The 23,448-nt window shown below is 44.8% G+C and overlaps 1 protein-coding gene across 2 annotated transcripts in view; it reads left to right on the forward strand.

Annotated features, from left to right (window-relative positions):
* Nucleotides 1-23,448, forward strand: part of LOC124273380 (protein Spindly-B-like) — a 53,849-nt gene that overhangs the window by 24,131 nt on the left and 6,270 nt on the right. For both annotated transcript variants that reach the window (XM_046708648.1, XM_046708647.1), the window contains exons 3-6: nucleotides 639-815; nucleotides 960-1,145; nucleotides 12,742-12,891; nucleotides 18,209-18,307. In XM_046708648.1, coding sequence (XP_046564604.1) covers nucleotides 639-815; nucleotides 960-1,145; nucleotides 12,742-12,891; nucleotides 18,209-18,307 — 612 coding nt within the window. The remainder of the gene's footprint in view (nucleotides 1-638; nucleotides 816-959; nucleotides 1,146-12,741; nucleotides 12,892-18,208; nucleotides 18,308-23,448) is intronic.

Raw genomic sequence — 23,448 nt, forward strand, 5'->3', positions numbered from 1 at the left:
CTGGAAACAATTTCTTACATTTCCAAGTCAAGCAGGTGATGCAATTCAAAATTCCTCCGAATTAATAAAGAATATGCGGATTTACAAGCGTCGACCAATCAGAGGATTTGCTTCGACCACACCCCTGTTTTGTGTGGACCTATCATTGTCCATTTGTGACTTGATCGTTTAGTTGAAGGTCAAAATCGGCTTTCAGTCGACTTGCAGAAATAACAATAAAGAATTGGTAGGTGTCATGGGTGGTGATCGATAGGCCAAGCATGCACAATTATGTTTACATTAAGTTTTAATTGATTGCATGTGATGGTAGTGTAGCGATCGGTGCACCGAAGTGTCTGGCCTTGTCATGATGTATTGCACTCTGAAGCATTTCGAGTTGGGGGTCATCTCAAAGAAAATGTTTTTAAATCTTTAATCCTCGCAAAGATGTGAGGGCCTGTGACTGAGGGTCCTATGTTTAACAACTTCACTACAGATTCTCATCTGTTTCTGATCTGTTTCTGATCTGTAATGAAATACTGGTACGTAAGTTGGAAAGGCTTCATAGGGCAATTATGTGTGGTGCTTTTGAAGTTCTTCATGCACATTTACACACAACTGACTTGTGTTGACCATGTGTGTTGACCTTGTGTGTTCAGGGCAGGGAGCAAGAGCTGTACAGTCTTCAGCTGAAGTATGACCAGAAAGCCAGCATGGAGAAGTGGTATATTGACGAGATCGCAACACTCAAACAGGAGATGGCAGCTCAAAGGGAGAGAATCAGCATCGAACTTGAATCACGGCATAACCAAGAAGCTGTACAGTTGAAAAAACAGGTTTCTGGTCGTACAGTGCATGTGTACTTAACAATAGTGTTCTGTTATTGTTAAAATTGAACTTCAATTCAGTCCATTCGTTTATACAGTTTATTTCCAGATGAATTGAAAAGTGACTTTATCTGTTTGTTACCATGGTTACAGATAAGTCATCTCCAGGCAGACCTAGATTTGTCCCAGAATGCCGAGCGCCAGTTGAAAGAGCATGTGAAGAAGCTGGAGGAACTGGTGCAGGAGCAGATGAATGAGACAGCAAATATCTCCCGCTCCTTCTACGGCGAGGAGCTCGGACAGGCACAGCAGGAGGTTGTCACACTGCAGAATGACAAGGTAGGGAGCCAGGACAAGCACCACATGGGGATAGTCACACTGTAGCATGACAAGGAAGGGAGCCAGGACAAGCAACACATGGAGATAGTGGCACTGTAGCATGACAAGGTGGTGAGCCAGGACAAGCACCACATGGGGATAGTGGCACTGTAGCATGACAAGGTAGGGAGCTAGGACAAGCACCACATGGGGATAGTCACACTGTAGCATGACAAGGTGGTGAGCTAGGACAAGCACCACTTGGGGAGAGCGTCACTGTAGCATGACAAGGTAGGGAGCTAGGACAAGCACCACATGGGGATAGTGGCACTGTAGCATGACAAGGTGGTGAGCTAGGACAAGCACCACTTGGGGATAGTGGCACTGTAGCATGACAGGGTAGGGAGACAGGGCAAGCACCACATGGAGATAGTCACACTGTAGCATGACAAGGTAGGGAGGCAGGACAAGCACCACATTGGGATAGTCACACTGTAGCATGACAAGGTAGGGAGCCAGGACAAGCACCACATAGGGATAGTCACACTGTAGCATGACAAGGAAGGGAGCCAGGACAAGCAACACATGGAGATAGTGGCACTGTAGCATGACAAGGTGGTGAGCCAGGACAAGCACCACATGGGGATAGTGGCACTGTAGCATGACAAGGTAGGGAGCTAGGACAAGCACCACATGCGGATAGTCACACTGTAGCATGACAAGGTGGTGAGCTAGGTCAAGCACCACTTGGGGAGAGTGTCACTGTAGCATGACAAGGTAGGGAGCTAGGACAAGCACCACATGGGGATAGTCACACTGTAGCATGAAAAGGTGGTGAGCTAGGACAAGCACCACTTGGGGATAGTGGCACTGTAGTATGACAAGGTAGGGAGCCAGGACAAGTACCAGTTGGGGATAGTGGCACTGTAGCATGACAAGGTGGTGAGCTAGGACAAGCACCACTTGGGGATAGTGGCACTGTAGCATGACAGGGTAGGGAGACAGGACAAGCACCACATGGAGATAGTCACACTGTAGCATGAAAAGGTGGTGAGCTAGGACAAGCACCACTTGGGGATAGTGGCACTGTAGTATGACAAGGTAGGGAGCCAGGACAAGTACCAGTTGGGGATAGTGGCACTGTAGCATGACAAGGTGGTGAGCTAGGACAAGCACCACTTGGGGATAGTGGCACTGTAGCATGACAGGGTAGGGAGACAGGACAAGCACCACATGGAGATAGTCACACTGTAGCATGACAAGGTAGGGAGCCAGGACAAGCACCACATTGGGATAGTCACACTGTAGCATGACAAGGTAGGGAGCCAGTACAAGCACGACGTGGCGACAGTCACACTGTAGCATGACAAGGTAGAGAGCCAGGACAAGCACCACTTAGGGATAGTCACACTGTAGCATGACAAGGTAGGTAGCCAGTACAAGCACCACATGGGGATAGTAACACTGTAGCATGACAAGGTAGGGAGCTAGGACAAGCACCACATGGGGATAGTCACACTGTAGCATGACAAGGTAGGGAGCCAGGACAAGCACCACATGGAGATAGTCATACTGTATCATGACAAGGTAGGGAGCCAGGACAAGCACCACATGGGGATAGTCATACTGTATCATGACAAGGTAGGGAGCCAGTACAAGCACCACATGGGGATAGTGTCACTGTATCATGACAAGGTAGGGAGCCAGTACAAGCACCACATGGGGATAGTGTCACTGTATCATGACAAGGTAGTGAGCCAGGACAAGCACCACATGGGGATAGTCATACTGTATCATGACAAGGGAGGGAGCCAGTACAAGCACCACATGGGGATAGTGGCACTGTAGCATGACAAGGTAGTGAGCCAGGACAAGCACCACATGGGGATAGTCATACTGTATCATGACAAGGTAGGGAGCCAGTACAAGCACCACATGGGGATAGTGGCACTGTATCATGACAAGGTAGGGTCCAGTGCACCACATGGGGATAGTCATACTGTATCATGAGGGGGATAGTCACACTGTAGCATGACAAGGTAGCCAGGACAAGCACCACATGGGGATAGTCATACTGTATCATGACAAGGTAGGGAGCCAGGACAAGCACCACATGGGGACAAGACAAGGTAGGGAGCCAGTACAAGCACCACATGGAGATAGTCATACTGTAGCATGGAGATAGTCACCACATGGGGATAGTAACACTGTAGCATGACAAGGCTGGGAGCCAGGACAAGCACCACATGGGGATAGTGGCACAAGCACCACAGGAGATAGTCATACTGTATCATGACAAGGTAGGGGGGATAGCCAGGACAAGCACCACATGGGGATAGTGTCACTGTACTGTATCATGACAAGGGGGATAGGGAGCCAGTACAAGCACCACATGGGGATAGTCATGACTGTATCATGGACAAGGTAGTCAGGGAGCCAGTACAAGCACCACATGGGGATAGTCATACTGTATCATGACAAGGTAGGGAGCCAGTACAAGCACCACATGGGGATAGTCACACTGTAGCATGACAAGGCTGGGAGCCAGGACAAGCACCACATGGGGATAGTCACACTGTAGCATGACAAGGTAGGGAGCCAGGACAAGCACCACATGGGGATAGTCATGGGGATAGTGCCTGTACTGTATCATGACAAGGTAGGGAGCCAGTACAAGCACCACATGGGGATAGTGGCACTGTATCATGACAAGGTAGGGAGCCAGTACAAGCACCACATGGGGATAGTGTCACTGTATCATGACAAGGTAGGGAGCCAGTACAAGCACCACATGGGGATAGTCACACTGTATCATGACAAGGTAGGGAGCCAGTACAAGCACCACATGGGGATAGTCACACTGTATCATGACAAGGTAGGGAGCCAGTACAAGCACCACATGGGGATAGTCATACTGTATCATGACAAGGTAGGGAGCCAGTACAAGCACCACATGGGGATAGTCATACTGTATCATGACAAGGTAGGGAGCCAGTACAAGCACCACATGGGGATAGTGGCACTGTATCATGACAAGGTAGGGAGCCAGTACAAGCACCACATGGGGATAGTGGCACTGTATCATGACAAGGTAGGGAGCCAGTACAAGCACCACATGGGGATAGTCACACTGTATCATGACAAGGTAGGGAGCCAGGACAAGCACACATGGGGATAGTCATGCACTGTAGACAAGGTAGGTTGCCAGTACAAGCACCACATGGGGATAGTGTCACTGTATCATGATAGTTGCCAGTACACACCACATGTAGTGGCATGACATGGCAGGTAGTGAGCCAGTACAAGCACCACATGGGGATAGTGGCACTGTATAGTCATGACAAGGTAGGTTGCCAGTACAAGCACCACATGGGGATAGTGGCACTGTATCATGACAAGGTAGGGAGCCAGTACAAGCACCACATGGGGATAGTGGCACTGTATCATGACAAGGTAGGGAGCCAGTACAAGCACCACATGGGGATAGTGGCACTGTATCATGACAAGGTAGGAGCCAGGACAAGCACCACATGGAGATAGTCATACTGTAGCATGACAAGGTAGGGAGCCAGGACAAGCACCACATGGGGATAGTCATACTGTATCATGACAAGGTAGGGAGCCAGTACAAGCACCACATGGAGATAGTCATACTGTAGCATGACAAGGTAGGGAGCCAGTACAAGCACCACATGTAGTCAAGCACCATGACATGGAGATACATGGGGATACTGTAGCATGACAAGGTAGGGAGCCAGTACAAGCACCACATGGAGATAGTCATACTGTAGCATGACAAGGTAGGGAGCCAGGACAAGCACCACATGGGGATAGTGGCACTGTATCATGACAAGGTAAGGAGCCAGTACAAGCACCACATGGGGATAGTGGCACTGTAGCATGGCAAGGTAGTGAGCCAGTACAAGCACCACATGGGGATAGTCACACTGTAGCATGACAAGGTAGTGAGCCAGTACAAGCACCACATGGGGATAGTCACACTGTAGCATGACAAGGTAGGTTGCCAGTACAAGCACCACATGGGGATAGTGGCACTGTAGCATGGCAAGGTAGTGAGCCAGGACAAGCACCACATGGGGATAGTGGCACTGTAGCATGGCAAGGTAGTGAGCCAGGACAAGCACCACATGGGGATAGTCACACTGTAGCATGACAAGGTAGGGAGCCAGTACAAGCACCACATGGAGATAGTGGCACTGTAGCATGACAAGGTAGGGAGCCAGGACAAGCACCACGTGGAGATAGTGGCACTGTAGCATGACAAGGTAGGGAGCCAGGACAAGCACCACATGGGGATAGATGTAAGTATACTCCCCAGTGTTTATCATTTTTCCTTATCCCGACTCATGCTATATTGGTTATCTCCCTTCTTCTTCAAACGGTTAAGTGAAAGCTTGAATCCCTTTCAGTTTGTGTTTGATATTCTCATGATGTATTTATTACACACATTTGTCTGATTTTGAATTTCATTGAATTTGATTGAAAATTTGATTGAATATTTGGCGTTCAAGTCTACACAACCTGTTGTCAGATATGGCGTTCCAGCTAGTCTGCGTTGAGAAGGTTGGTGCAGTCATCTGATCTTGAGTTGTTGCAGTTTACATGTGCAGAGTATAGCCCGCCGTTCCTGCCTTTACAATGTCATCACAGTCCCTGCCTGTGATGTCTCTTGTCCCTATGGAGGTTGCCTGTCAGTCACCAGGTAAGAGGAAGTCCTCTCTAAGAGAAGCTGAGTCGCAGCATAAGAAGAGGAGGTCCTCCACTTTGACGAAGAAACCCTCTACATCCAGGTCGTCACAGATCTTCGAGATCATCGGGTCCTGCTACTACTCAACAATCGTTGACAGCCAGCGTAGACCTGTCTATCGGTGTCATCTCATCAACTGTCTCGGACTACATGAATCCTGCACCTGTGTTGGAGGACGGTCATCATGCAGAGGAAGATTCCTCCATCTATATCGACGCAGAGTCGGTCCTGGGTTGCTGACGGTCTCCCAATCTCGTCACCGACTCGAGACTCCAATCCGGCAGAGATGTATTGCATCACGGATGACAACTTCGACTCCATTACGATCCCTCCGATGAAGCCGATATCCCAAGTACCTGAGAATTTGAAGGCAGCACACACAGTCGTTCAGCGCTTGCAGATTCCAGTTAAACAACATGCATCACTTTATCAAGGCGCTGGAAGTAGAAGACTACCATCTCGTCGAAGTCCCGTATCTACAAAGTTGAAGGCAAGAATATGGCTCAACTAGATACCACTATGAGGAGGGCGTTCTTTGGTCTTGCCAAGTCCAGGACGAGGCACTCATGAGTGCCTTGAAGAATCCGAAGATGGGGGAAGAAAGGATGATACTTTTCTACTTTCCACTTGTCACCCAGCGCAGGGATCAGGAGTTCATCTCCGATCACCTAGCCTCTAAGTCACTCTTCTACGCATCACTCTTCTACGACTGCAGGGTCTTCTGAGTTCGTGCAACTGGCCAGATGTCTACACCAAGCCTCTCCTGCTGAAGCCTTGGAAAGCACATACCTTTTTTGATGGTGGTATCCAGCAGATGTCCCAGGACCTGATGCTAATTAACTCCGTCCAGACCATGAACAACATGTTCCGGCAGACGTCTCAACGTAGCCAGCTGCGGTCACGTTTCTCCGGTATAAGGAGAAGTACCCCTCTCCTCGTGGCTGGAGAACCTGCACTTTTCGTCGCTCCAACAACACTTGAAGTTACTCCGGTCGTGGTCGTTCCTCCGGCAGCGGTCAAAGTTCCCGTCACTGAAGTCCAGGTTCAGAACTACTGGTCAGTTCCACCTCCAGCCGTTCCTGTACAACCGTCAACCGTAGGTGGATGTCTAGGGCGCTACTGGGAGAATTGGAGAATACTACAAGACGACTACATGGTATACGTACTATGAGAGGGTTACAGGAGCCAGTTGAAGGCAACACCACTGCTGACCATCAACCCGCAGATACACCTGTATCCCGAGCCAGTGCATGTCAAGCTGACTGAGGTCATCGACTCCTTGCTGGCGAAGGACGCTGTAGAGATCATAGATCAACGCAGACTCACGCCTGGGTTTTATTCTCCAATCTTCCTGGTACCGAAAAAAAAGAATGAAGTTCCGCCTCATCAACAATATGAAGCGCTTCAACCTTGACTACTTGCTGAAACCGGACAAGTTCAAGATGTTACACTTGCCTCAACTGCGACATCTCATCAGACCCAACGACTTCTTGGCCAGAATAGATCTGCAAGACCTACCTGCACATCTTCATGCATCCCAAGTCAAGGAAGTACCTGCATTTCCTGTACCAGGGGCAACACTACCAATTGAAGGTCTTCCCCTTTGGAATTTCATCGGCCCCGTGCCTATTTACACGTGTAACCAAGCCCATCGTTGCGTATCTACATCAGCGGGGACTGCGCAGTGCATTCTACCTAGACGACGGTATCCAGGCCCATCAACAAGCAGATCAACACAGACGGCAGTTGCAGTTTACGATCAACCTACTGACACAGTTAGGCTGGCTGGTGAACCATTTTAAGTTGCAGTTGGAGCCTTCCCAAGATTTACAGTTCCTCGGCATCAGATTCCTAAACACGAAGAACTGCATTGTAGTACCAGAGCATCCAGGCGAGCATACCAGACACCCTCAACACTCCATTAGACATACTCAATTCGGCGCAGGCTCTCACACGCAGAGGAAGGTTGCAGCTACGACCGCTACAGCGCTTCCTGATAACTCATCTAGATGATGTCCAGAGATTCGCCATCCCGCAGCATCTGAAGTCGCACCTACTCTGGTGGACAGAGAAGTTGAATGTCTGCGGTGGAACCTGTTTACGAGAGCCAGCCTACATCTCTTCTACATCTACATCTCTTCGTGGATCCATCTCTCCAGGGCTAGGGAGCAGACTTCAACGACAAGGTCGCCTCATGAACTTGGTCACAGGCGGAGAAAGCTCTACACATCAATCAGATGGAACTCAAGGCGGTGATAGAGGCTGTTCAACATTGGGCGCTGAAACTAAGGAATCAAGTTCTTATGATCCACACGGACTACTCAACAGTAGGCTTCTACATCAACCTACAAGGCTCCACGAGATCAGCTCCCCTGCTTCAACTGATGTTCCAGCTGTTCGACATAGCAGAAGACATCAACCTGCGGATGAAAGCCTGCCACATCCCAGGGGCAGACGCCTTATCCAGACCGGTCCATCCATCACCCACAGAATGGATGCCGCATCCAGAGGCGTTCCAGTTGTTAACAGTAGCGCACGGTCGTCCCCTCATCGATCTGTTTGCGACACGATTCAACCATCAGGTGGCAACATTCGTCTCACTGGTACCAGATCCTCTAGCATGGGCTGTTAACGCCCTAGCCATATCCTGGGAGGGACTGAACGAGTACTCGTTCCCACCACCGATCCTGTTACATCAAGTGCTACACAAGGTCAGCCAGACCAAAATCCTGCAACTGATTTTGGTCGCGCTTAACTGGTAGGATCCTGATTCCCAGACCTCAGGGCATCACAGCGATCCAGCGCTACGACTACCAGATTGTCTGAATCTACTGATCCACCCTCACACCAACCAGCGGCGTGGCAACCCAGCAGGATTCCAGCTACACGTGGAACATATTACGCACTGCTTGAAGAGAAGAGGGTACTCCGCCAGAGCAGCTAAGGCAGTGCGCTGGCCTTGCATCAATCTACTCGTAACCTGTATGATGACAAGTGGGGGACCTTCGACCAGTTATCTGCTCACAAGGGGTTCTTGGCCATGAAAGCGACGCACCTACAAGTAGATGACTACCTGTGTCATCTGTGGGCTACTAGACACCTGAAAGGTTCTACGCTTTCTACCTACCAAGTGGCGATCAGCTCTGTCATCACCATGGATACAGGGGTTAAGCTGACCAAGGTACCTGAATTCGTCGCCCTGCTGAGATTGTTCAAGTTGGAAGATCAGCAGCAGAAGTTTAGAGCTCCAGCTTGGGATGTCAACATAGTGTTGCAGCCTCTCATCAGTGATGTATATGAGCCGCTGATGCTGGCAACATTTGAGTTGTTAACTCAAAAGATGCTGCTTCTCCTCGCCTCAGCTGCTGCTGCTTGAATGTCAGAAATCCATGCCCTTGACTTCGGCCATACAAGATTCGACACAGGAGAGTGTGCTGCAGTCCATCTAGGCCTGAGATGGGATCACATCGCTAAGAATCAAATGCCTGGTCAACCGGATCGTCAGTCCTACGTTACAGACGATGCACAAAATCTGTCCTTATGCCCGGTCAGAGCCTTGAAGGTCTTGGACAGGATTACTGCGAGGTGAAAGTTCAAGTGCCTATTTATCCCGCTATCACCCGCCACGACTGTAGAGGTCTCCTGAACTATGATCTCCTTTTGGATCAGACGAGCAGCAGGGTTAGAGCCACCCAAACCATTGAACCCACATGAAGTTAAAGCACTGGCCTCGACACTCGCCCTACACGGGAACTGCTCTTTATCATTCATCATGGAAGGCTGCTTTTGGAAGTCGGACACTGTGTTCGCCAACCACTATTTACGGTATATCGCTACTGAAGACGTATCCGGTATACACCATTTCAGGCCACTAGTATTAGCGCAGCATGATTCCAGCCAGATGATGAGAATACTCATCCTTGTCAAGCAGACTCGTTGACGCCAGGCAACTGATCCATTGCCACCGGCAGAGAGTCCATGATAAGTCAGCACATGAGGGATATAGGCTCAGTTTTCGGTGATAGTCCTTACCTTAACATATTCATTCGCGATACCAGTTTTGGTAATAGTCCTTACCTTAACATATGGATCATTCAAGATACCTAGACATCGAGGTGTTCTAGTTTATCTTAAATCCACGAACTCTATATGATTTACTTCTATTACGTATGTAAAAGAAGGTGGCACCCTGATGATCATCAGGACAAATTTGCCGTGTTCCAGCTGCAATAATAGTTCCAAGGGGGTGTACGAGCGAACGATGACATGATTATTCAGTCACAGAGAATCCTGTAGGTGGCTCACCCACCACCTGTTTCCGTCAATATAGCATGAGTCAGGATAAGGAAATATGTAATTTTTCGGATAAAATTGATATTTTTTACTTATCCTGACTCATGACTTGAAGCCCTCCCAACCGTCCCCTCTCAACACTACAGGTTTCCCTGCAAGCCTTAGTGTGGGCAGATAAACGGAGAGAGTGAGGACTGCATGCCTCACAGTCATGTGGGTGCTTTTGGCGGGAAAGGCAAGGGAGGCAACTCCAGGGTGAGTGATTGTATGTTCGCTTCAGGGAACTGAAAGGGATTCAAGTTTCCACTTAAGTGACATGAGTCAAGATAAGTATAAAATATCAATTTTTTCCGAAACATTACATCATTATATATAAAGGGGTTTAACTGGAAGGTAACCCCTCATTACCCCTACATGCCACTACCCCTACAGCTTATAACAACATAGTTTACGGTCTGTTGCACTGTTAATCCACTGCCTGTTACCTATTCCACACAATGGACTAATCCACTTAAGAGACATAACAACACACAACTAAAAGGTTGAGAGAATGATTTTAATGAAAAGTGATCATCATTTGTCATCATCAAGATTTTAATAAGAATTAACAATAATTCGTCATCATGATTCTTTGATGGACATTAACAATTAATTGTTAACATTCAATGTTAACATAGTCATTTGTGTCAAGAGTTTCAGTCTATGAACATTCAGTGTTTCAATCTATCCCAGCTTAAGCAGATAGCCGACGGCGTCCAAGAACTGAAGAGGTGATTTCTGTCCAAGCTCAAGCTGCTCCTTGAGTCTACACAGGCGATTGTCAATCTCCCTGAAGACTCGCCTTCTGCTTCTTGTCGCTTGTCGCAGCACCAAAGTCTATTTGTGAAATCTTCACCCTCTCAGCATGTTCAATTCTCCTAATGACTTCTACAAATCTGTATATGTTCGGATGCCTGTGTGGAATTTCACGGTTCAGTCGGTTGTGAAAACCTTCTAGATTGTTGTTTGTCCTCGGCCCAGTTGTCAGGTTGTGGTTCCACAGGGGAAGTAGAAATCTGGCTGTGTCGTCGACCCAGGTTGTCACGATGTAATCGTTGAAGTCGACTGCTCTTGGGACGTCTGGAGTGTCGTCCATGACTTCTACCCACGTGTCCTGGACCGTGTCTTGAGGGAGTAGAGGTAGCCCAGCTGCTCTCCTGATCCACTTGGTGACTTCGGGGTTTTCTTTGTAGGCAACAGCCAGTCCAAGATCCTGAACCTTCCTCCAAATGGCTTGACAGAAATGGAAAAAACAACCCTTCACGACAGCAGTTGGAAATTTAGTCTCTAAGGCATGGATTGCTGCTAACTCGAAGTCTGTCTGGATACAGGATGGGACAAGCGGCCTGTTGAGTCTCCGCTGAACTTCATCCTTGAGGAGTCTGAAGAGTCTGGAGTAGGTCGTCGCCCTAGCGGTCGGGAAGTAAGGTGAAGATGAGGGGATATGTGGTGGTCCCACGTCTGGCATGTATGATGTAGACTTGATTCCATAGTGCAGGGCAGGCAGTGAATGTTCCATCCATGTAGATGTTCTCGGCTGACTGCAAGGCCTGAATACTCTCTTGGGTGCCAAATGCCAGGATCTTGTCATCATCGCCCAGGGATCTTGAAGGTTGACTTCTGATCTCGTCTGTGGTAAAACAGGAATCGTCTTCTGGTGGTGGCGGTACAGGGCGCTGCACATGGATGGAAAAGGATGGCATCGTGCGTGTCTCATCATTGGTCAGGTTGGTGAGCTCGTCGTTGTAGATGGTGCGCATCTGTGTTGACTCCTCCCTGGCTCTCTTCCTCAGGTTGCTGACAAACCGGACCTTCTGACTATCCTCTGGTGGGTGATTATGTACTGTCGTATTCCTTACAACATTGCCAACAGTTGTGACTCTTCCTCTGCATGTTGACTAAACACACTTCCAGTGTACACAAGACTGTCTCTCGACATTCTTAGTGTGAAGATAACCGTCAAATAGGACTTGGGGGCTACCTCTCCGTGACATAACAAACTCAACATTACGCAGACCAGCCATGTTGATGCCATGTTAGTTTGTTGTCAACAGCTATATACTATACCGAACTATCTCAATTTACTTTCTCGTCTCACCTTCTCATTTCCCTCCACTTCTCAATAATACTGTGTATCTTTTATCATGGCACTAAAACAACTTAATTTCAACATTTAACAACCTACACATTATCCAATTTGTAAAATTGTTCTACTCACTAGAGGTTTATCTTTCATCATGAAACTAAAACAACTTTTAGCTAATCCCAAATTTCCATGGCACAAAACACTAAAAAACAGTTTAATCCCTCCTTTGATCTCATCTGTATACTCTATGCACTAATCTCTCTTTGGGTCAGTTCATTATGCCAGACAGGTAAATGCCGTGTGTTGTTTTAACTAATTGTAGGGGTACTGGGCTGTAGGGGCAGTGGCATGTAGGGGTTATGGGATACAACCAACTGGAAGCATGCTCATTCTCAGTGCTGAATGAAGCTCTTTGTATTTGTGTTTGTTAGACAGCCTTGAAGACACAGATGATTGAGATGGAATCGGAACTGGGACATTTGAAGGAGAAGGTGGAGTTACTCCGGTCTCATCTACGCAGCAAGGACGAGGAAATAGAGGATCTGCAGTGTCAAGTGACTTCCTACTGCAACAACCAGGAGGTAAGCTGGTGTCAACTGTGTCCTCCAGCACAGATGGGACTGCTGGATTCAGTGTTAGAATTTCTCTAAGTGTTGGAATTTCTTATATCTTTATTGAAATTTAAATTAAATTAACAATATTTGAATACGTTATTCCTGAAAAATATGATTTTAACTTATGATTTTTCCCATCATTGCATCAAATTTGTTGAAGTTATTTATGGTCAATGTTTTAACGGAATGCCTGGTTGACGAGGGGGGAATGTGAGCACAGCTGGCTGCTACTTTCGGCTTACAAGACAATACACACTGTAGTCTTAACTCCTGCATATAAAACAGTGCCTAGCAGAACAGGTGTAATATGAATTCAAATAGATTTTGTATAGTGATATTTTATCTCAAATTTTATTTTTTTTATTCATGTAGCTTGTTAATGCGTGTCCATTGACACATGTTCATTGTGTGTGTGTGTGTGCGCGTGCGTGCGTGCTAGCTTGTTTTAAGAGTCGACAAACAGGATTGGTGGTCAGGCTCGCTGACTTGGTTGACATGTGTCATCGTATCCCAGTAGTGTACCTCGATCACTGGATTGTCTGGTCCAGACTGCCTCCATATAGCTGGAATATTGCTGAGTGAACAAGAAACTAACAAAGCAATGAATGAATACACAAATACCACTGGTGAGGGCAGCTCTCTGAGTGAGCAGTGAACAGCTAACCATCAGACTCCATCTTGTGTCAGCTTCACTGTAGCCTGTTTCTTGTGCTTCAGTTCTAGAGCCAGGATACTGGGTATTGCTGTGAGAGGTCTTGTGCAGGTCAGGGGATTGTTTATGCGTCTGTTCTGCATAGTCCTGATAACTTTGTGTACATCAGCATGAAAAAACAACATCATGTAAATACCTCTAAAATTGTGATAAAAGGCAAGATGTTATTGGCTGATAAACTCAAGGCAGTTGTGAAGACAGAAACATGAGTAACCTGTTAACAGATCAATATAGCTCGAAAACTAAACTGATATATGAATGTCAAAAATGCAAATAATAATGATAACAAAGATATTCTCTGTTCTCTCTGACATTGAGAATTGTAAAAACTGATGTGCATGTGATAGTCGGGGTGAGTTGTAAGGTACCTCTAGGGAGTCAGTTTACTTGTAAGGTACCTCAAGGGAGTCACTTTACTTGTAAGGTACCTCAAGGAAGTAAGTTAACTTGTAAGGTACCTCAAGGGGGTGAATTAACTTGTAAGGTACCTCAAGGGGGTGAGTTAACTTGTAAGGTACTTCAAGGGGGTGAGTTAACTTGTAAGGTACCTCAAGGGGGGTGAGTTAACTTGTAAGGTATCTGAATGGGTGAGTTAACTTGTAAGGTACCTCAAGGGGGTGAGTTAACTTGTAAGGTACCTCAAGGGGGGTGAGTTAACTTGTAAGGTATCTGAATGGGTGAGTTAACTTGTAAGGTATCGGAAGGGGTGAGTTAACTTGTAAGGTGTCTGAATGGGTGAGTTACCTTGTAAGGTGTCTGAATGGGTGAGTTAACTTCTAAGGTATCTGAATGGGTGAGTTAACTTCTAAGGTATCGGAAGGGGTGAGTTAACTTGTAAGGTGTCTGAATGGGTGAGTTACCTTGTAAGGTGTCTGAATGGGTGAGTTAACCTGTAAGGTATCTGAATGGGTGAGTTAACTTGTAAGGTATCGGAAGGGGTGAGTTAACTTGTAAGGTGTCTGAATGGGTGAGTTACCTTGTAAGGTGTCTGAATGGGTGAGTTAACTTCTAAGGTATCTGAATGGGTGAGTTAACTTCTAAGGTATCGGAAGGGGTGAGTTAACTTGTAAGGTGTCTGAATGGGTGAGTTAACTTGTAAGGTATCTGAATGGGTGAATTAACTTGTAAGGTATCTGAATGGGTGAGTTAACTTCTAAGGTATCGGAAGGGGTGAGTTAACTTGTAAGGTGTCTGAATGGGTGAGTTAACTTCTAAGGTATCGGAAGGGGTGAGTTAACTTGTAAGGTATCTGAATGGGTGAGTTACCTTGTAAGGTGTCTGATAGGGGTGAGTTAACTTGTAAGGTGTCTGAATGGGTGAGTTAACTTGTAAGGTATCTGAATGGGTGAGTTAACTTGTAAGGTATCGGAAGGGGTGAGTTAACTTGTAAGGTGTCTGAATGGGTGAGTTACCTTGTAAGGTATCTGAATGGGTGAATTAACTTGTAAGGTATCTGAATGGGTGAGTTAACTTGTAAGGTATCGGAAGGGGGTGAGTTAACTTGTAAGGTAGCTTCAGGGAGTGAGTTAACGTGTAAGGTGTCGGAAGGGGGTGAGTTAACCTGTAAGGTATCTGAATGGGTGAATTAACTTGTAAGGTATCTGAATGGGTGAGTTAACTTGTAAGGTATCTGAATGGGTGAGTTAACGTGTAAGGTGTCGGAAGGGGGTGAGTTAACTTGTAAGGTATCTGAATGGGTGAGTTAACTTGTAAGGTATCGGAAGGGGGTGAGTTAACTTGTAAGGTATCGGAAGGGGGTGAGTTAACTTGTAATTATATAAGCTATCGGAAGGGGGTGAGTTAACTTGTAAGGTATCTGAAGGGAGTGAGTTTACTTGTAATGTATTGTACTGGGCGAGTTAACTTGGAAGGTATCTGAATGGGTGAGTCAACTTGTAAGATATTGTAATGGGTGAGTTAACTTGAAAGGTGTCTGAATTGGGTGAGTTAACTTGTAAGGTATCTGGATGGGGTGAGTTAACTTGTAAGGTATTGTATGAGTGAGTTAACTTGTAAGGTATCGGAAGGGGGTTGGTTAACTTGAAAGGTACCTCAAGGGAGTGCGGTAGAGGGATGGTGGGGGCAGGCTGGGTTCACACCTTCAGACTTAATAAGAAGTTCCAAGGTAACTAATTGGTAAACAAAACTCTGAAGCTTATCCCCTATAATTCCTTCAAATACCCTACCCTTATTACATCTTCGCCATGGATTCTGTTCCACCTGTCTCTCTCTCACGCCATACAATTCTTCCTCTGTCCTCGTCACTTTTCAATATATCTAATGTTTGTAAGCAATGTCCATTGATTGTTGTTGTTGGCGGTGGTTTCTTGTTTTACGCCGCACTCAGCAATATTCCAGCTATACGGCGGCGGTCTGTAAATAATCAAGTCTGGCAATCCACTCATCAACAGCATGAGCATCAATCTTCACAACTGGGATAAGATGACATGTGTCAACAAGTCAGCAAGCCTGACCACCCGATCCTGTTAGTCGGCTCGTACAACAAGCATGGGTTGCTGGAGACCAATTCCAACCTGGATCTTCACAGGGTTTATTTCCATTGATAAATATTGGAGGTTGATTCCTGCCCCTTTTATGTCACAACATGAGGATCACACTGACCCCCAAACCATATGCTTGTATGTCACGACATGAGGATCACACTGACCCCTAATCCGTACGCTTGTATGTCACAACATGAGGATCACACTGACCCCTAATCCGTACGCTTGTATGTCACAACATGAGGATCACACTGACCCCTAAACCGTACGCTTGTATGTCACAACATGAGGATCACACTGACCCCCAAACCGTACGCTTGTATGTCACAACATGAGGATCACACTGACCCCTAATCCGCATCGCTTTGTATGTCACAACATGAGGATCACACTGACCCCCAAACCGTGATGCTTGTATGTCACAACATGAGGATCACACTGACCCCAAATCGCACGCTTTGTATGTCACAACATGAGGATCACACTGACCCCTAATCCGTACGCTTGTATGTCACAACATGAGGATCACACTGACCCCCAAACCGTATACTTGTATGTCACAACATGAGGATCACACTGACCCCTAATCCGTATGCTTGTATGTCACAACATGAGGATCACACTGACCCCCAAACCGTACGCTTGTATGTCACAACATGAGGATCACACTGACCCCAAACCGCATTGTATATGTCACAACATGAGGATCACACTGACCCCTAATCCGTACGCTTGTATGTCACAACATGAGGATCACACTGACCCCCAAACCATATGCTTGTATGTCACAACATGAGGATCACACTGACCCCCAAACCGTACGCTTGTATGTCACAAAATGAGGATCACACTGACCCCTAATCCGTACGCTTGTATGTCACATGAGGATCACACTGACCCCCAAACCGTATGCTTGTATGTCACAACATGAGGATCACACTGACCCCTAATCCGTACGCTTGTATGTCACAACATGAGGATCACGCTGACCCCCAAACCGTATGCTTGTATGTCACAACATGAGGATCACACTGACCCCTAATCCGTATGCTTGTATGTCACAACATGAGGATCACACTGACCCCAAACCGCAGACGCTTGTATGTCACAACATGAGGATCACACTGACCCCCAAACCGTACGCTTGTATGTCACAACATGAGGATCACACTGACCCCCAAACCGTACGCTTGTATGTCACAACATGAGGATCACACTGACCCCCAAACCGTACGCTTGTATGTCACAACATGAGGATCACACTGACCCCCAAACCGTACGCTTGTATGTCACATGAGGATCACACTGACCCCCAAACCGTATGCTTGTATGTCACAACATGAGGATCACACTGACCCCTAATCCGTACGCTTGTATGTCACAACATGAGGATCACACTGACCCCCAAACCGTATGCTTGTATGTCACAACATGAGGATCACACTGACCCCTAATCCGTATGCTTGTATGTCACAACATGAGAGGATCACACTGACCCCAAACCGTACGCTTGTATGTCACAACATGAGGATCACACTGACCCCCAAACCGTACGCTTGTATGTCACAACATGAGGATCACACTGACCCCTAATCCGTACGCTTGTATGTCACAACATGAGGATCACACTGACCCCCAAACCGTATGCTTGTATGTCACAACATGGAGATCACACTGACCCCCAAACCGTATGCTTGTATGTCACAACATGGGGATCACACTGACCCCCAAACCGTACGCTTGTATGTCATCAATGTTGTATCATTCAGTTGACCCGTGAAGATCCAGGTCTTAAGCAGCCAATGCTTGTCTTAAGAAGTGACTTACGTGAATATGCTCGCTGACTTGGTTGACACATGTCATCATGTCCCAGCTGCACAGATTGATGCTACTCATGTCAATCACAGAACTGTCTTGTCCAAACTCGATTATGTACAAACTGCCATCATAGAGCTTTAATATATTGTTTAGCACTACGTTAAACAACAAACAGATCAAGTGCATGATTCAAGTCAAGGCAGATCAGAGGTAGCACTGAAGGTTTTGCTGTTTAATTTCTGTTTTGCAGAGATACCATGTTGAGATTCTGGACTTAAAAGCCCAACTGGAAGCGCTGAGGATGGAGGCCAACAGCCATGACTCCAAAGGAAACTCTCTCTTCTCCGAGGTATATGGGACCAGCCATTTAAGAAATAGATTTCATGTGATACTTTGTGGGAACAAGGTGACACATTATTCATGTTGTTTTAGGTTACGACATTACAGTTGCTGATTTCAAGTCAAACAGGTTTGAATACACATACATCTTTCCCTATCTTGTTGGAATATCATGACTAAATTAGGGGCATTTGGGTAGCCTTGTGCTTAAAGCGTTCGAACCCGCCGAAGACCCGGGTTCGATTCCCCACATGGGTGCAATGTGTGAAGCCAGCCGTGATATTGCATAAATATCGCTAAAACTGGCTAAAACCATCCTCACACCCTAATTTCTAATGAACTTGCTGCAGACGATACCCAAGGAAAACAGCCTATGTCATGTCACCCAGTACAATGTTACTGCTAATTCTGCTTATTTCAGCTCCTCACAGTGAATATCTAGGTTAAAAGTGATCTTCAGCAACCCGGGCTTGTCATAAGAGGCAACTAACAGGATCAGGTGGTCAGGCTCCCTGACTTGGATGACACATGTCGTCCTTTCCCAATTGTGTAAATCAATGCTCCTGGATTATTTACCAACCACTGCCATATGGCTGAGTGTGGCAAAGCAAAATATTTGAGCTGGTGCTTATTTGAACAAATTGGAAGGGCAAAAATTGAGTACAGACATAACTGACATAGTACATATGAATCAAAGCCCAAATTGTCAAAAATTGTCAACACGAAGTGTTCCCTTATTAACAAAGTTATTACATAGACATAGTCAATATGTATCAGTTATTACATAGACATAGTCAATATGTATCAGTTATTACATAGACATAGTCACTATGTATCAGTTATTACATAGACATAGTCAATATGTATCAGTTATTACATAGACATAGTCAATATGTATCAGTTATTACATAGACATAGTCAATATGTATCAGTTATTACACACTGCTGTCATATGGCTAGAATACTGCTGAATGTGGTGTTACAGTACAACCAGAAATTATTGAGAATTTAAGATTTAAAAATTTCACTCATTACTCACGTATTTAATGTGAATATTAGCAGAACATAACTCCAGATTCAAAGACAGGTGAACAGTTAATATTTTGTCAAGTCACCATGGGCAGCAATGCAGGCTTCAATGCGGCGGGGCATACTACTGATCAAAGAAGTTAGAAAGTCGTGGTCCATGCTGTCCCAATATCGGACCACCTCTTCTTTCATTTCAGCAATATTTGTCAGTTTTTTCTTATTGACACTTTCCTTCATAAGTCCCCAAACATTTTCTATTGGATTTAGGTAAGGGCTATAGCTTGGCCAATCTAATAATGTCATATTTTGGACGATGTTTTTGGTCGTTGTCCTGCTGGAAAATCCAAAAGTTTCCATAGAACACGTGAGCAGATGGAAGTAAATGTCCCTTGAGAATATCTGTGTTCCGGTCACTGTTCATTTTCCCTTCAAATACACAGAGGGGCGTTGCCCCTAACACAGATATGCCACCCCACACGTTAAATTTCGGACTGTACTTTGGGTGCTGATACAAAGGTTTTTCAGTTTGTTTGGTCCAGAATTTCAGTGTATTAGGAAACAGCCACACAGAACTTTCATCTGAGAAAATCACATTGTCCCAGTTAAAATGTCTATGCTGTAAGCACCAGTTCAACCTTCGCTCCTTTTGTTCAGGTTTCATGATCGGTGATGGAATTCCTCGACTTTTCTGCCAACTCATTGCATGCAGCTCAGTTCTAATTGTCTCCTTACAGACAGCCACAGTTCCTCTATCAGTCATATCCAGCCTTTAGTTTTCTAAACTCCTTCGTTTGTCACCGACAGTCATATCTATTTGCAATATTTTTCAAAACACGATAAACAGTGGACAAAGGGATGCCTGTTCTACTTGAAATCACTTTAGCTGATCTGATGTCCTTGTTATAATACTCTAAAATCAACTTCCTCTTCTCTAAATCATCCATACTGAGGATCACTGAAAATGTCGTCTGCTAGCAAGTAAACAAAAGGGGATAACTTCTTCACAAACTAATGAAAAAGGATTAACAGAGTTGTCTCTCTTGAATGAAACCAAGCACTTGATAGCTGGTCAAGGTTGTTTATACTAGAAATCCAATTAACATATTCCTAAAATTCTCAATAATTTCTGGTCATACTATAAAGGAACAATTTCACACATTTTCGACACTTTTTTGGCTTATTGATGCAATAAATGACTTATAATCCCTTACAACTTGTCTGAAAACAATAATTGAAACTTCGAGGTGAACAGCTTTCAAACAGAACACTTGCCATATATGGAATGTAAACAACTGCTCTGTACATCGAAAACTGTTGCATGAGGTGTTGTTGGTATTTCTGGACTGGTTTCAATCAAAATTGCTTTATGTTTGTTGTCTAGGACTGAATTCCATCTCCAAAGGAGTTATATGACATTCGTAAACAGCACTCCAAGGGACATAACTCTATTGGGTTCACTTGAAATAATGTTTGGCCAGTAGAGGGCTCGAGAGTCGATTTATTGCAACGTTGCTTTAATTCATTCAAACTTTTTAATTTAATATTGTAATCCAAATGCTTTTTTTTTTTTTTTTTTTAATAAATTATATCGTAACTACCCTGAGGGTTGAAAGTATTATTCAGAGAAATGCATTATGTATTTTTAGAGAAGTGTGTTGTGAAATAGTGTCTTTAAACAAAGAAACCCATGTTGTATGTTCGGTAACAAATTCAATAGATAGTTTAAAGTACAGGTGATCTTGCTCTCCATTGAAGACATTGCTAAAAGCTGCGTAAAACCAAACTCAGTCAGTCAGTCCATTGAAGACACAGAATATTTCTGTCCCAGTTATTGTGATGCAGTATAACAATGAGCTGATTGAAAAACTATTGGCTCAGGTTACAAGTGTGCATGTTGACGAACAGATTGCGCAATACCAGGAATATATAACCTTTTCAATCTGTCAACATGATGCAGAAGCAAAGTGTTGACCTTAAAGTTCGAACTCTATAAAGAATGCCAGGACAAAAGACATCCATTGATCAAGGGAAAACTTGATCGCCTTGAGCATGTACTAGTTTGCGTGGATATGTGGGCTTTATAAATATCCTATCATCAATTATGAATCAAATCATTAGTAGTTTTAAGACTTGGTTTATGAAAAAATTAGGGTGATGGTTAAAATGAACTCAACAAAAAATAATTAAGTGGTATGCTGAGAGTGTTCCTCAGATCTGCGGAATTTGTGCTGATTTTGTTTCATGAAGGTTTACTTTTGTGATGTAGGCCATTGAAGGTACTTATCTACAATTTTATAGTAAGTGCCTTTGGCAGGCAAATTGGTGTAGGTTGTTATTTGGTTCCAAATGTTCCCAAATGCAGAGGTATTTTAACACTGCATGCTCACACTGCATTCATGCGTTAATGTACAATGAGTCTCTATGATATTGATCCTGCTATCAGTAAACTGAAATGGCTCTACAAACACACAACAGTTATAACAGCATTAATTAATAATGTAATAAATGTTATGTTTGGGATTACACTTTCTCAGTCAAGTACAGATTCTTGTACTTTTGTTGGGTTGAGTCGCATCCCGCATTCCAATGTTTTCATGTTTGAATAATTATTATAGTACTGCAATATTTTCACCAATTTCCTTAAAGTATGTGTCTTTAAAACCCATTTAGGTATAAATATCAGAGTGATGAAAGCCTGCAAAGAAAATCTCAAGGAAACCAAAAAGTTTGTATGATCAGTGGCAGCCATCTTGAAAAATGGCGACCATATTAGATTGTTGAGTGGCCAATGCTGTTTTCTTTAAGATGAATCTTTGTTGAGTAAACGTACCAGTTTTGGTCCTTTAACATCTAAAACTTTAGGGACCACAAACATTTAATATAGACAAGAATTACGAAGAAAATCAAAAAAATCGTAATTTGATCTTACCATATTCAGATAAAACCACCCATATAATTTATTATTTGTCATTTTTCATTAAAATAAGGTTCTGCAAGCTAAACTAAAGTGGAATTAGACATCTGGATGAAAAACATCCGCCAAAAATGATAGTCAAAAAAGAAAGATTATATTTTTGTATAACCAGTGGCGGCCATCTTGAAAAATGGTGTCCATCTTGGATTTTTGATTGGCCAATGTTATTTTCTGAACAGGGAGCCCATGGTGAGCGATCATGCCAATTTTGGTGCTTGTATCACAAAGTGAACGATTCAGCCTATTTTGGTCTGTTATCCGCCCTACTAAACCTACACCCTCAGAGTCAGGCACCTAGTCTCCAGCACACATTGTCAGCTGTCTAACCCACTCAGCCATCGCAACTTCCACATTAATCCACATAAGTATGTACATGAATTAGGAAAATTCCAGACTGGGAATTTTTGCTGACATTTGCTGCAGACATTGCTCAGCTTCTGAACATTTGCAGATAAATTCTAGTTTCAGGTAGCCATCAGTCATCGGTCATAGAATGATAAAATGTCAATGTGACAGCTGGTTTGAAGTAGTCAGGACTTTTAACTGATATAAATACTTAGCAAGGCGTCACATAGTTCATAATTTCATAAATTATAACTAATTAGATTAGTCCTACTTACAGTATTTATTAAAGTTTTAGAAGCCCATGTCTTTCATCTTACTTTCTGTACCCAAGGGAAACACCTTACAGTGAGTGAGTGGTTTTACAATGCTTTTAGCAATATTCCAGCAGCATCTTGGTAGGGAACACCAGAAATGGGCTTCACACACTCTACCCATCTGGGGATGTGAACCCAAGTCTTCGATGTGACAAATGGATTCCTAACTAGTCGGCTGTCCCACTGTGCCCCTCCTTCAGCTGGTGTTGATAGTTGCCAGTGTACCTACAGCTCAGCTGGTGTTGATAGTTGTCAGTGTACCTACAGCTCAGCTGGTGTTGATAGTTGCCAGTGTACCTACAGCTCAGCTGGTGTTGATAGTTGCCAGTGTACCTACAGCTCAGCTGGTGTTGATAGTTGTCAGTGTACCTACAGCTCAGCTGGTGTTGATAGTTGTCAGTGTACCTACAGCTCAGCTGGTGTTGATAGTTGTCAGTGTACCTGCTGATATTTGGATGAACAGCTCAGCTGATCACAAGTCTTGAGAGC

The sequence above is a fragment of the Haliotis rubra genome, unplaced genomic scaffold, assembly GCF_003918875.1.
Source record: "Haliotis rubra isolate DU_JTF1 unplaced genomic scaffold, ASM391887v1 Scf18, whole genome shotgun sequence".
Lineage (NCBI taxonomy): Eukaryota > Metazoa > Mollusca > Gastropoda > Lepetellida > Haliotidae > Haliotis > Haliotis rubra.